General features: G+C 39.3%; 2 protein-coding genes across 2 annotated transcripts; both read right to left on the bottom strand.

Moving 5' to 3' along the window:
- Nucleotides 1–1148: 1148 nt before the first annotated feature.
- On the bottom strand, nucleotides 1149–3517 carry LOC132304798 (aspartyl protease family protein At5g10770-like). The gene is made up of 2 exons (XM_059802517.1): nucleotides 3042–3517; nucleotides 1149–2629 (listed from the first exon to the last, which is right to left on the bottom strand). The coding sequence occupies exons 1-2, from the start codon at nucleotides 3106–3108 to the stop codon at nucleotides 1329–1331; spliced, it is 1368 nt and encodes a 455-aa protein (XP_059658500.1). The 5' UTR covers nucleotides 3109–3517; the 3' UTR covers nucleotides 1149–1328.
- A 176-nt stretch (nucleotides 3518–3693) lies between these two features.
- On the bottom strand, nucleotides 3694–5553 carry LOC132304789 (aspartyl protease family protein At5g10770-like). Its single transcript, XM_059802509.1, has 2 exons — nucleotides 5414–5553; nucleotides 3694–5219 (listed from the first exon to the last, which is right to left on the bottom strand). The coding sequence occupies exons 1-2, from the start codon at nucleotides 5478–5480 to the stop codon at nucleotides 3907–3909; spliced, it is 1380 nt and encodes a 459-aa protein (XP_059658492.1). The 5' UTR covers nucleotides 5481–5553; the 3' UTR covers nucleotides 3694–3906.
- Nucleotides 5554–14948: the final 9395 nt, after the last annotated feature.

Here is a 14948-nt window from a genome sequence, read left to right as displayed (position 1 = left end):
GATCCTTTATCACATAACAACTAACATGTATATATACACATCTCATATACAACATATAACAAATATGAAAATAACACAAATTAGAACACAAATTAAACACAAATCATAAAAAATAATTCACCAAAATCTAAGAGATTGTGGATTAAATACCCCTACCTCAATTTAAGCCAAAACCCTCAATTTTTACCTCAAACCCTCAAAATGGGTCTCAATTTTCAGACTCCCTAGAATGGCCAAAAGCTGAAATTGCTGGTATGGATTTGAAGATCTCGTCGTGGGCTTCAATTTGCCGCAAACGGCACTTCAAAACACTAAGAAATGAGGGAGAAATCAAGCCTTGAATTTGTAAACTACAAAAAAAAAGGCAAAGAGATTGCCGAGAGAAAGACACAGACAGAGACGGGAGAGAAGGAATGAGATTACAGAGAGCTAAGAAAAACGTGGTCTTATGACCACTTAAACATTAGTGGGTCCCACCTATTTTTTATTTATTTATTTTATTATTTTTTTTTTCTCTTTTGCTTTTCTTTGTTTTGTTTTTTGTCTCTGTATATATATATATAAGCACACTATAATTACATATATATATATATATATATATATATATATATATATATATAAGAGAAACACAACCATTACAAAAATACTCTTGTCTCTTCTAATAATATCCTTATATATATATATATACACTCGTCGCATTAATTTAATTAGTTTTTTTTACTTATTTTTTATTCAGTTATAGAGGGAAAATTTAGTTTTTTGGGGCATTCAGGTTCTTATTTGCATCAAAATTGAATGTTAAGAAGATTTAGAACGTATAAGGGGTTATATACTCTATATGCATACCATAAGGGTGTTTTTTACCCATAACCCTATATTATATATATGAAAAGAGTTACAATTTAGTTATTTTACATTTAATTAATTTTTTAACCTATTTTTTAATTCAGTTATAGAGGGATATTTTTGTCTTTTTAGCATTCAGGTCCTTATTTACTCCAAAATTGAATGTTAGAGACTTATAATTAAAAGTACAAGGGTTATACACTCTATATGCATATTATAAGATATTTTTTGCTTGTGACCCTATATTTTTTTTTAATGTAATAGCATGCACATTTGCTTTTTTGACTCTACTTGTACTATGATGGATCTTTTGAAACTCATATCATTAACATCTAAACTCATATGTTTCAACAATTTGAATATATATACATGTAATTATTTTTTATAATCCATACTAACATCTTCTTTCTCAGACGATAATACAATATGATCTGCTCTTGGTACACAAACATGGAATTTACAATCCCAAAACATTTTAATAACTAGCTGCAGGCCCCAGCAGCAAACCCAATTCTTGAATTATGGACATCATAAGCGACCCTATATGTCTGCTGGTGAATGTTACCTATAATAGCGATGTCATCGTCAAACACGTTTGGTGCGAAAGTGAAGCACGTAATGCCCAACTCAGGCACATCGATTAGAAGGCTTTGAGGCTCAAGAGTGAGGTCAGCCCCTCCTTGAAACACCAACCGAATCTCGGGCACATCTGACTGCATATTCTTCACACTTCCTTGGTAACACATATGAAATATGTCAAAATTCCCCGCAGGCTCGTGGTTTAATAAAACCATGATCTCAGTGACCACATTAACCAAATTATAATATAATAACATAGGCACGCGCGTGACTTCCGTCCCAGAATCTATAACCATTAGGTTATACTTTGTTGGCACTGCCATTGTCCTGCCTGCCACTACAATCGCGATCAAATTTAAATAGTACAAGCTGTTGTCTCTAGAATTTGTAATCATTGGAGTGAACTTGTACGAGTATTCCATCAATGAATCGGTTCCTATGGATAATGAGCCTCCACTGCTTCCACTCGCTGATGGGAGGCAGTAGGAGAAGGCATTTCCATAGTTGGCAGACAGCTGAGAGAGCATGGAGAGCTCGTTTCGAGCCAGGCCAAAAAGACCAGCAAACTCACTCCTAAACCCTTCAATGTGCTGCCCACACCCGCACACGAAACCAGTCAGTGTTTCTGATTGTGTTAGGGTCAGTGAATCCTGAATCAAGTAGCCACTGGAGAAAGAGTCGTCGCCATAGGTAGCATTGTACAAGCACGTGTTAAGAGAAATGCAATTAGGGCCGTTTGGAGTGACATCCTTGAGTGCATTGCACTCTGGTGTAGTGCACGGTACTAATTTGAAGGTGCTGGATGAAGGGGGATCAAAAAAGGGGCGGACCTGTTCGTTGCACCCCGGGCAAGACTGGCATTGCAGCCAGGACAAGGAGCTGCCTGTGTCGACAATTACGTGGTAGTAGGTGGGTGGAGTGCCAAGGCCAACTTCGATATAGTAATTGCCCGTACCAATACCAATAGGCAGACCAAGGTTCAAGGGTCCAAATAGATGTTCTGAGTTGTGTGAGGTGGAATTTGCGACACTGCTTGTTCTATTGATCTTAGTGAGTCTGGAGTTGAGATGCTTAACTCGTGCTTTATCCCGAGATAGTAACTCAGAGATGGATGGTGGAGAATGGGAGGTCAGAGGTGATTCAGGTCCAAACACATGATACAAGGTCAATTGCAAAGTTGAACGGTTGAGTCCTTGCTCAGCTTCTGCTCAAAAAATGAGAAATACAAGAAAGTTTATTAATGTCCCTTTTTGGCTATGAATATTATAACGCACAAAGTATAATATTTAGATAGTTTTATTTACAGAAAAAAAAAAAATATTATATAGTAAGATTGTTCCATTGCGACTTGAGGTCACAATTTCGAAATAAGAAAATGATCTCTCCTTCAAACTATACACTGGTGGAAGTCTGGTTGGACTGATGTGCTCTTATATAATATAAATATTATAGTCATTCCCAATCATTAAAATCCATGGAATTAGAGGAATACATCTGATATGTGAACAAAGAAATATAATATATACACACACACAAGCGTGTGTGTATGTATGAAATGAATCAAATGATGCAAAGAGTATAGGGAATTAACCAAATGAGATAACCACATCACATGCCTTGATGCCCTGCAAATGAAGATGTTGCAAGCAGAAGAAGAGAAGCAAGGAAGCAAAGCAATCCCATTTCTCTTACACCTTTTGAAATGCTTCAAGTAGATTTCATGAATACATATATATATCACTCGAAAGCACAATTTTGGGACGACTTGGGTCTTCTTACAACCCAATGCACAAGTTTGGGACAATTTGGAGTGTCACATACGCCCATGAACAAGTTTGGAAGGACTTGGGTATTCACATGGAATTTTTTTTGAAAGGTAACTGGTCTGAACTTTCTGGACCATGAGATGCACGCGGGTTGAATCATAATAAACGACTGTCTCTCATTGGGAGAGACTTACCATTTTTTCAGCAGATGATTGTGCATTCACAAAATGCATATGGTGGGACCGCACCACTTTGTATCCCGTGGGATGCAAAGGTTTCCCCTGAATCTTCTGCCTAAATATCAATATCATTTTCATTTCTTTAGTCATTTATGCGAAAATGGTAACGAGGACAAAGTCAAGTGCAACATTAATGCAAGTAAATTAAAATTAATAGCATGTAACCTTCCTAATGTATAAAATTTTCATTTTTCATCTTTCCAAATATTGTTATTTATTGCACGTCTGTATTTATAATGTGATCCGACAATTTGAAGATGAAATTATTTTTCTTAATTCGTTCTAACATCTTCTTTGTTATAACACAATCTTCATATACAAACTTAGGATCTATGATCCCAAATAAGAACAATTTAGGGTCTTGGGATCTTCATCTATCATATATAAAGGGTCGTTGCAGAGTGTCCTCATGACTCCTTTTTCATGAGATGCCATAATGTTTAATAGATGAGATAAAGTTACTGTCATTTAAATAACTAGCTGCAGCCCCCAGCAGCAAACCCGATTCTTGAATTTGAGACATCATAAGCCACACTATATGTCTGTTGCTGTGTGTTTCCAATAATGGCGATTCCATCACTGGCCGAGTTTCCTATGAAGGCCAAGCATGTAATATTCTCCTCAGCAATATCGTACAGAATGTTGTGAGGCGCAAGAGTGAGGTAGGCCTCTCCTTGAAACACCATCCGAACCTCAGGCACATCTGACATCTCCTTCAAACTCCCTTTATAACATGTGTCGAGAAGGCTATATGCGGGGGCAGTCTTGTGCTTTGAGGACATGATCTTTGTGAATTCATCACGGAGAACTGCATATACTGACATAGGAAGGCGGGTGATCACCGTCCCAGAATCTATGATTGTTGGAGCCTTGTACTCTGCCCCTGTCACCCCCAGTGTCCTGCCTGCCACTGCAATTGCAGACAAACTCAAAAAGTACAAGCTGCTCTCTCGGGAATTAGTAAGCATTGGAGTGAACTTATAGGATGATCCCATCAATGAATCCCTTCCTATGGTCAATGAGCCTCCACTGCCTCCTTTCGCTGTTGGGAGGCAGTAGGAGAAGGCATATCCATATTTGGCTGACAGCTGAGAGATCATGGAGAGCTTGTTACGAGCCAGGCCAAAAAGACCAGCAGACTTACCAAAATATCCTTCATTGTCCTGCCCACACCCGTACACAAAACCAGGCAGTGTTTCTGTTTGTGTTAGGCTAAGTGAATCCTGACTCAAGTAGCCACTGGAGAAAGATTTGTCCCCATAGCTAGCCAGGTACACACACTCATTAGAAGAAGTGCAAGCAGGGTCATTCAAAGTGGCTTCCTTGAGTGAATTGCACTCGGGTGTTGTGCACGATAACTTTTTGTTGGTGCTGGATGCAGTGGGATCAAAGTAGGGAACGACCTGTGGATGGCAGTATCCGAGGCAAGGCTGGCATTGCAGCCAGGAGAAGGAGCTGCCCGTGTCGACAAGCACGGGATAGTAACTCGGTGGAGTACCAAGTCCAATCTTGACATAGTAATTGCCAGCACCAATGGACAGACCAGGGTTCAAGGGTGTGCTGATGAACTTTGGTCCAAAAAGGTGTTCCGATTTGTGTGAGGCGGAGTTTGTGACACCACTTGTTCTAGTCTTAGTGAATCTGGAGTTTAGATGCTTAACTCGTGCTTGGTCATGAGAAAGTGACTCAGAAAAGGATGGCGGAGACTGGGAGGTCATAGGCGAGCCATGTCCTTGCACATGATACAAGGTCAAGTGCAAAGCTGAATGGTGGAGTCCTTGCTCAGCTTCTGCCCAAAAAAGAGAAATAGAAGAAAGTTAATTAATGTCCCTTTTCAGCTATGATTTCTATGAATAGTATGCACAATATATAATATTTATATGGTCATTCCCAATCAATAAAATTCATGGAATCAGAGGATTACATCCTACATGTGAACAAAGAAAATGTTAAACTATTGAACCAAATGAGAGAACAACATGCCTTGATGCCCTGCAAATGAAGATGTTGCAAGCAAGAAAAGAGAGGAGAGGAACCAAACCAACCCCATTTCTCCTACACCTTTTGGAATGCTTTATTAGTTTAAGTAGATTTTAAGTAATCATTCTCTTCAGATATATATATATATATATATCTCACACACACACACACAAGTGGAAAAACAAAAGTTTTTGTTTTAATAATAATTCTGAGACAACTTGATTCTTCAGATAACTCCTAGTGGTCCCAAATCACAGATTGATACTTGAATGGTATAACCAAACTATGATGTCTAAATTAAGGGGTACATTCCACGATTAGAAATCCCAAATGTCTCTTCTGCAATAAAAATCAGCAACTACTGGTATAGTTCACCAACAAGAAAGAAGAAAATCATATGCACCTTCACCTCAAAATGATAGGAAACTAATTTATCATATAATTAAGATCTTCTTGTGTGTGTGTGTGTCTATTGTATAACAATTTTTCTACCAGAAATGGATTCCAAGTAATTTTGAACAATCTTCACATGTTTTATTAGTTAAAACCTTCTATCAGTCCTCAAAGTTTGAAAAAGTGTTTCATTTTTCAAACTTTTTTCCCCTTTCATCTTCAAGTTGCAAATTCCTTGGTGAGCAGGTTTGTTCTTTAGTTCTGTCTTCTTTTTTTACATCATCAAGTCTTTTTTAGTATTATTATTATTAGGAAAAATATTGTAACAAGCTTGTAAGTTTATCTCTCAGTCCTAATGTTTCAAACTATTCACCTAAAGAAATAAATTTTTTTTTTCTTCCTAATTTCTGCTATTGAAATTACTCCATAGTAGGTAATTATGCTGCTTTCACATGCATATTATTGCTCCATGTGCAACAAACTAGTAAGAGACTGAAGGTCCGTTGATTATGTAGATTACTCATAGCATATGAGGTCCCCAGTGCCGGCTTTGTCCTTCCTCGTCATATCTATTCAAATTGAGACTGACCCATGAGCTCCAATAATTCACTTAAAACTGTGAGGTTATGAGAGCATGATGTGAGTACCTCAAATGCGACTTCTCAGCAACTGCATTTAACATAGAGCTACCAAAAATTTAATTTTTCGTGTTATATTAGGAGAATTGGTTGCATAAAACTTCTCTAAACTATTAAAAATTTGCATACCCCTGGACAAAAATTTTAGTACTAAATATCATATATATGTGTATATATATATATATATATATATATATATAGACACCCCCTTCCATCAAGTTACAACTTACAATTAGTCAAAGAATTAGGATTTTTAAAAAAGAAAAAAGAAATTCAAATTTATCCTTTTGAATTAATTGCACAAACACCCATTAATTAGTAAGAAATTTGCATATTACTCCATGTTCAAGGGATAATTTACAAAAAAAAAATTTATAGTTCAAAGGAGTTTGTGCTGAAGAGTAATTTCATAACTTTTAGGCACATTTAACAGTCACCTAATGACAATTAAGCTGTTTGCCTTATTTGTAATTTTTCTATAGTTCAAGAAGGTTAAATTTAATTTTAAGTGGACACAAGCAAATTTATGCAGTTCATAGGTTTTATGAGCAATTACACTCTTAAATTATTATTATTATTATTATTATTATTATTATTATTATTATTTATCACAACGATAACTCTAAAACCTCGGTCATTCATAGTTTTGCGCTTGCAAACAACACTATATTCTTGTGTTGTTGAAGCAAACATTCACAAGCACACTCACAATATTGCTTCTAACAAGTCAACTCTCAACTTCTTCTTTAGAGGAAAGAGATCATACTGTCTGAACTAAGGCCCATTAATAACACAACTCAATTATCTTATGCCACTAGAGTTGAAAGCTCTTTCACGAATAACTTTTAACATGGGACAGGACTTGCTTACTTATCAGTGAGTCGGTCATCCTTATTCATAGTAGATGTGATTCAATCACAAATGCACAAATAGTCTATCATTACAAAATTAGGAAAGTGATAAATAAGGTGAATAACTTTTCTTTGGAATAAATTCAGTCATTCTCTTCTTTTTTTTCCTTAGTTGGTACTCACACACACATGTCTCTTCTGAGAATTGAACCCCAAAGGTAAGAGGCCGATAATGCTAAGTCACTGTCCCGTTGGTATTCAGTCATTCTCTAAGTCACATAAAGTGGGGCGAGAGTGAGAGCGAGAGCGAATTCAAAAGCGGGAGCGTGAAAACTGCAAAATTAAGTTAGAAATAGCGAGAATTTGAGTGAGAGCGTGCGCGGAGTGTGAGAGCGAGAACGAAAGCGCGTTCGAAGCGTGAGAGCGATACCTGTTGAGAAAGATCGTATGACTTAGGTCATTCTTTCTGATTTTCTTTGTTGATTATCAAAGATAAAAAAAAAAACAAAGATATAATATGAAAGAATATATTGAATTGTTGTAATGATAATGATACAAAACAGGTATAAATAAGCTAACAACAAACGGCTAGTAGATCACTATTACAACAACTATATAATGTAATTATGGTGGCAATATAAACAACGGCTATACAACAACTATATAATGTAATTATGGTAGCAATATAAACAACGGCTATAATATAATCTAGTTATGTTAACTCCCCCCCCCCCCCCCCCGCCCCCAAACTCAAGGCGGTATAGCAAAAACCAACTTGAGTTTGGAGAGAAAATCTGGAGCGGAAAGCGATACTGGAGTTGTGAAGATCCGATACGTTGAGGTGCTTAAAAACACATGATAAACCACTTATGGCAAGTGTGGTAGCCTTGAGAAAGCTGTTGAAAGCAAATATTAGAGTGGAATCATAGAGTGGAATTTACCACTTGAGAGACGCATGGATGCGTATGACAAAGTGGGATTACCGCTTGATAGAGTAGTATAACCACTTCAGATGCGCACAGGCACATAAAGACCACTTTACGGCAGATGTGGTAGCCATGAGCTCTTGAAAGCGAATAATAGAATGGAATTAAAGAATGGATTTACCACTTGGGTGCTTGGGAGCACGACGCACAAATGCGTATGACAGAGCGGGATTACCGCTTGATAGAATGGTATAACCACTTGAGATACTTGGGAGCACGCTGAGAATGCTTAGAAGCACATGACAGAGCGCTTGGAAGCACGTGATAGAAATGTCGATGACAGGGCACTTGGAAGCATATGATAGTGCCACTTGAGGTGCGTAGGAGCATGTTGAGAGTGCTTAGAAACACGTGATAGAGCGTTTGGAAGCGCGTGATAGAAATGTCGATGACAGGGCGCTTGGAAGCGCATGATAAAGCCAGATCAATGCTGAGAAACTAGGCGGGCTGTACTCTAAAAATTGAAACTGGTCGGAATACGCCCCCTTAAGTTCTAGTAGAGGGATATCAGGAGCACCTAGAACTTGAATCTGAAACTAGACCAAAGTTGAAATGAACTGAACAGGACCGAATACAGAACTTTAAAACGACATTTGGAGCTGTCCAAACAAGTAAACAAATATAAATATATATATATTTGAATTATGGCAGACATGTGGGCCTATACATGATTAAAGTAATGAAGCAAAATGGGAAAAAGTGAGAAGGGTGATGGTTAAGAGAGATAGTGGTTTGAGGGTGATGCTTAATACTGGGAAAATTGTCAATGTGATTGTGGAATATCTCAACTACCCTGCAATTTGTGGTTTTTGCAAATGCTTTGGACATACCTCCAAGACATGTTTCTCCAGATTCCACCACAACAAAAGTCATCAATCTAATTCTGATTGGCAATTAATTTCCCCTAGGAGGTCACCAAACCAAGCTTCTACCCCCAATGATCCACAACCTCCCAATGATCCACAACATGGTCAAATTGATATTATCCCTGACTCTCAACCCACAGTTAACCTCCACCATGGCCAAAATGTCATTACCCATTACATTCAACCAAATGAAAAGCTCATCATTGATCTCAGCTCCTACAACCCAACCCTTCTTCCAGCTTGTAAACCTATGGTTTCTGCTGACCCTTCACCCTCAAAAATAAACTGCCTCATCTCCACAACCCTTCTTCCACTTGTAGGGGCTGATTGCTCAAGTATCTCTGATACCGAATCCACTGTTAGCCTTCCCATTATGAGCAAGACAAAATCTTCCAAAAATCACAAGGGTAAGAAGAAAGCTTCTACTAGAAGGTCCTCTGGACCTCAAAAGGGGAATCTTGTCCCAGGGGGAAGCTTCATCAATTCCATTAAATGGTATCATTAGCCATTTGGAATATAAGGGGTCTAAATCTCCCCTTAAAGCAAGCTAAAGTAAAGCATCCTCTTAGTGAACATAAGATAGAAATTGTTTCTATCATTGAGACCAAGATCAAGCCCTGCAATGTGGACATGGTTCATCACGCCATTGCCAAAAATTGGAAGTTAGCACACAACTACCAATTCTCTGAATTAGGTAGAATTTGGGTATTTTGGAACCCACTGTCTGTTGACCTGCAAGTGCTTCATTCCAGTAGACAAGTTATTCATTGTCTGGTCACACTTTTGATCTGTAAAACTTCATTCCACGTCTCCTTCATTTATGCTGCAAATGATTGTACTGAAAGAGAGGCACTTTGGGCTGATATTCAGAGGCACTCAACCTCCATCTCTTCCCCTTGGATTTTAGGGGGTGACTTCAACATCATCAAATTATCTGGTGAAAGCCATAGGGGCTCAATGAGGACAACAAAAGCAATGTTTGATTTTCGAAATTGCCTGCATGACTCCAATCTTGAGGACCTAAACTACTCAGGTATCTTCCACTCTTGGACTGACAAGAGCCCAGGTATTTCTAACATCTCAAAAAAGTTGGATAGAGTCCTTATAAATGAGCATTGGAACAATTCATTTCCTTTATCCCATTGCCATTTCCTCCCTCCAGGGATTTCTGACCATAGTCCAATGGTAATTAATCTTGGTAACCCAAGGCCACAAAGAAAAGTCCCCTTTAGATTTTTTAATTGCTGGAGCAAGCATGATAATTTCCTTCCTCTGATCCAGTCCATTTGGAATTGTCATGTGGAGGGATACCCAATGTTTCAAATCTTAACCAAGCTCAAAAAGCTAAAACAACCACCCAAGAATGAATTTTCCAAAAATTTCAGTGCTCTCAAAGATGAGGTTCAGGCTGCAAAAAACTCACTCTCTGCATGCCAAATTGCACTAGATGCCAAACCCGATGATCAAACTCTCAGAGCACAAGAAAAGGTCCTCCTTTCAGCCTACACTACACTGAAGCTCACAGAAGAACAAACTTAGAAGTAGAAATCTAGAGTATTGTGGCTTAATGAAGGGGACTCAAACACTTCTTTCTTCTATAATTCAATTACATCAAGGTTTAATAGGAATAAGATCTCCTCTATTACCTCTACCAATGGTGAATTTCTTGACTCTGAGGAAGCTATTAAGCTTGAAGTAATCTCCCACTTTGAAAAGGCACTTGGAATGAACCCTCACCCTTACCCTAGCTCACAATCACTTACACCCTTTATTCAGTCCACCCTTCCTGATGATTTCCTTCTTACACTTTATGCCATTCCCACTACTGAGGAAATTAGAGATTGCATGTTCTCATTAAATTCTGCCAAGGCACTAGGACCTGATGGGTATAATGCATACTTTTTCAAGAATACATGGTCTATAATTGGACATGATGTCTCAATGGCAATCAGGGACTTCTTTGTTACTGGCAAGTTACTAAAGGAGGTTAATACAACCTATATCTCCCTTATGCCCAAAACAACAAACCCTTCATCACTCAATGACTTTAGGCCCATATCTTGCTGCTCAACAATTTACAAATGCATATCCAAGTTGTTGGCCAACAAACTCAAACCTATCCTTCCTCACATAATTGGTCCCTTACAATCTGCCTTTGTCCAAGGAAGATTGATTGATGATAGCATTCTCCTTGTGCAGGAGCTTCTTAATGGTTATCACAGACATGGTCATTCACCAAGATGTGCACTTAAAGTGGACCTTCAGAAGGCATTTGATTTTGTTTCTTGGGAGTTTCTCTTTGATACTTTGAGACTTTTTGGCTTTCCTCCTCAATTCATTTCTTGGATCAAAGCTTGTGTCACCATACCTTCATTCACCGTATCTATCAATGGTGAATTTAATGGTCATTTCAGAAGCATAAAGGGGCTGAGACAAGGAGTCCCCTTGTCACCATTTTTGTTTGTTATTGTTATGCAAGTGTTTTCCTCAATTGTCTACAAATTCACCTTGGAAAAGCCATTCAAGTTTCATTGGAGATGCAAAAAAATGTCTTTAACACACCTTATCTTTGCTGATGACCTTATGCTTTTCTCCCATGGCAGCATTGCAAATCTACAAACACTAAAGCTGGCAATGGATACCTTTTCAAACCTTTCTGGTCTTATGATGAATCAAACCAAGAGCCAGGTTTTTCTCTCTGGCATCAATGAACAGCTTGAGGCTGACATACTCTCTCTCTTTGGTTTTGAGAAAGGATCTCTCCCTGTTAAATACCTTGGTGTTCCACTTATAACTACAATGCTGAAATCAAGTGATTGCAGAGGCTTATTGACAAAATCTCATCAAGGATTGCTCACTGGACTAGCAGGTTCCTCTCTTTTGCAGGCAAGCTGCAACTCATTAGGGCAGTGTTGTTCTCCACACAGATGTTTTGGAGCTCCAAGTTCATCCTCCCCATGAGTGTCATTTATGAGCTTGATACCATTCTGAGATCATTCCTTTGGTCTGGTCCTTCACTCAAAAAAACAGGCTCCAAAGTCACTTGGGAAACCTGCTGCCTTCCAAAAAGGGCAGGTGGCTTGGGTCTTCCTAACCTCTTTCAATGGAATAGGGTTGCTATTATGAAGCACCTATGGCATATCATCAACTCCAAAGATATGTTATGGGTTTATTGGGTCAACATTTACCTTCTCAAAGGTAGAAGCATTTGGAAGGTGAAGATCCCAGGACAGTTTTCTTAGGATTGGAGGAAGCTACTTCAACTAAGGTCATCAATTGAGCCCTTTGTCAAGGTTGAAATTGGACATGGAAGTTTGTCCAATTTTTGGTTTGACAGATGGTGTTATCTTGGTCCACTGCATTTGCTTATCTCCTCACAGCAGCTTAATCTCTCAGATTATGATACTAAGACTAAACTATCTTCATTCATTGTTGGTTCAAGCTGTTCATTCCCACCCACAATCACAGAATTACTGCCACAACTTTTGCCTATCTCCATCCTTCCCAGCCCAATTCCACAAAAACAAGATAGATTCATTTGGACACCATCCCCAAATGGGAAATTTTCAATTGCAGCCACAATGAAACACCTTAACCAAAACCTACCCTCTCTTCCCTGGACTAACTTAGTTTGGTCTAAAACATTAATACCAAAGCATGCCTTCACCCTTTGGGTCGCAATACAACACAAGCTCCCAACCCTCAACAGGAGATGCACCGCCTACCTTAACACCACCACTTGCCTCCTTTGTAATAATAATCTTGAATCACATGACCACCTTTTTTTTAAGTGTGCCTTTGTAAGACCCTTGTGGACCTTTATACAAGCAAGATGTGGGTTCTACATCTTGCCTTCTAACTGGAATGAGCTTGTCTCATGGGCTGCTTACCATTGGAGAGGAAACAGCCAGGATTGTAACACTGTATCCAAACTTGCTCTCTCATCGCTGGTTTATAATATATGGAATGAGCACAATAGAAGGTTATTCAAGAAGAAGAGATTATCAGCCAATTCCCTCCTTCATATCACTCTAGAACCAGTACGCTTAAAGCTTCTCTCCTCACTTTTCAATGACTCAATTCATTCTAGGAGACTAATTGTGGAATGGGAGCTATCGTCTTCTATATTACGGCCTCCTCCAGAGCCACCGGATTGATAACATTGTGGAATTTCTTCCATTATCATCTCTGAATGAATGTGGTGCTAGCAACAGCTTTTCCATCTTTTGCCTGGTTGGGTTGCTCCTTCTTGGGCCTGTTGTTCTTTTGGGTTATGTTTATTTTGGTTAGCCTGGGCTAACTTGGAATATTTGTAACTTCTCTCCTTTTAATATTATCTTATTTTTCAAAAAAAAAAAAAAAAAAAAAAAAAAAAGAGAGAGAGAGTGGTGAGTGGTTAAGTGAAAAATGGGAGAAGGGGAGAAGAGATTGCGGACAAAGTTTTATAGAGAGAGAAAAATAATTGGTTTAGAGAGAAAAAGTGAGATGGGTGATGGTTTTGTCGGTCAGGGAGGTGAAGGAAAGATGGACAGAGAGTTTCACAATGAAGAGATGAGGTTTTGCTCCTGAATTCTCTTACAGTCATGTGTTGCAGTATGTGGGGGAGTTGCAGAGGCGATTGACGAGTGGTGGGGGTGTGAGTGAGGTTTAGCCCGGAGAGGTGATAACGTCGCATACCGGTGGTGACTGCGAGGACGCCAGAGCCGGTGATTGGAGAAATTTGGAAGTAAATCGGCAGAGCTTTATGGCAGACCTTTATGATGGTTATGCCCGGCGGTGAAGTGGCGGAAGTGAGCGGCGGTGAGACAGACTTGGCGACTGTTGGAGAGCCAATGAGACAGACTTGGGACGTTGGGACGATTCGCGGCGGCTCGCGATACCAGCGAGGACAAGAAGACGGCTGTGATGTCCGGCAGCGGCGAGACTAAGTTCGGCGAGACAGATGGATGGTTCGGCAGATCCGGCGAAGAAAAGAAGGCGGCAGTGGTCGGCGGCGAGAGGAGCTTGATAATAGAGGATAGTAGTGATGTGTGGACTCGGCGGTGAGGCAGCGATCGGCGGCGACAGAGATGAGTAGCGGCAAAGAGTCGCGACGGCAGAGAGCAGTGATGTGAGATCAGGCGGCGGCAGATCCGGCGGAGACTGACTGGTTGGGCTGTGATGAGCTCTGCGAAGAGGAAGATGGCTGGGCCTTGGACTTGGGGCGCGGCAAGCTTGCGGAGGTGCCCAGTTGAATGGTTCGGACAGTTTGTGACGGAATGGCGGAATGGTGGAGGTGAGAAAGAAAATCAGAGATGACCGCGGTATAATACGACGGTGAGTGCAGGTGGACAAGGACGGAGGAAATGGAGAGAACACCGGCGAAGGTGATTAGGCAAAGAGAAGAACAGGTCGCAGGTTATGGAGCAGGACTATTCCGGCAACGGTTCAGAGATGATGTAGACACTAAAATTTAGTGGGTTTTGGTTTTAACGAATGGACCCATTAAATATAGACCTAATATTTAAATAAATTATTTAATTTACCAGGCTTGGTCCACTTAAATTATTTAATTAGCCCAGCCCAGATAATTAAATGAAATGATAATTATTCCTAATAAAATATATTTTGAATAATTATCTTTAAGGATAATTATCACAATATAACCGGCCCGGCCCAGTTATAGTTTTTTCCTTATCAGGAGATGACACGTGTCATCATCCTATTAATCCAAGAAGCCTATAAATAGAGGCTTGGAGGAAGAAAAAGGGGAGAGGATTCAGAATTCAGAAGTCTACAAATTCAGACACAAATTCAGAATTCAG

This window comes from Cornus florida, unplaced genomic scaffold (assembly GCF_030987335.1).
Source record: "Cornus florida cultivar Cherokee Brave unplaced genomic scaffold, ASM3098733v1 CherokeeBrave_3.0.0_Hap2_Chr01, whole genome shotgun sequence".
NCBI classification, from domain to species: domain Eukaryota; kingdom Viridiplantae; phylum Streptophyta; class Magnoliopsida; order Cornales; family Cornaceae; genus Cornus; species Cornus florida.
This window is presented reverse-complemented; position numbering and strand designations above follow the sequence as displayed.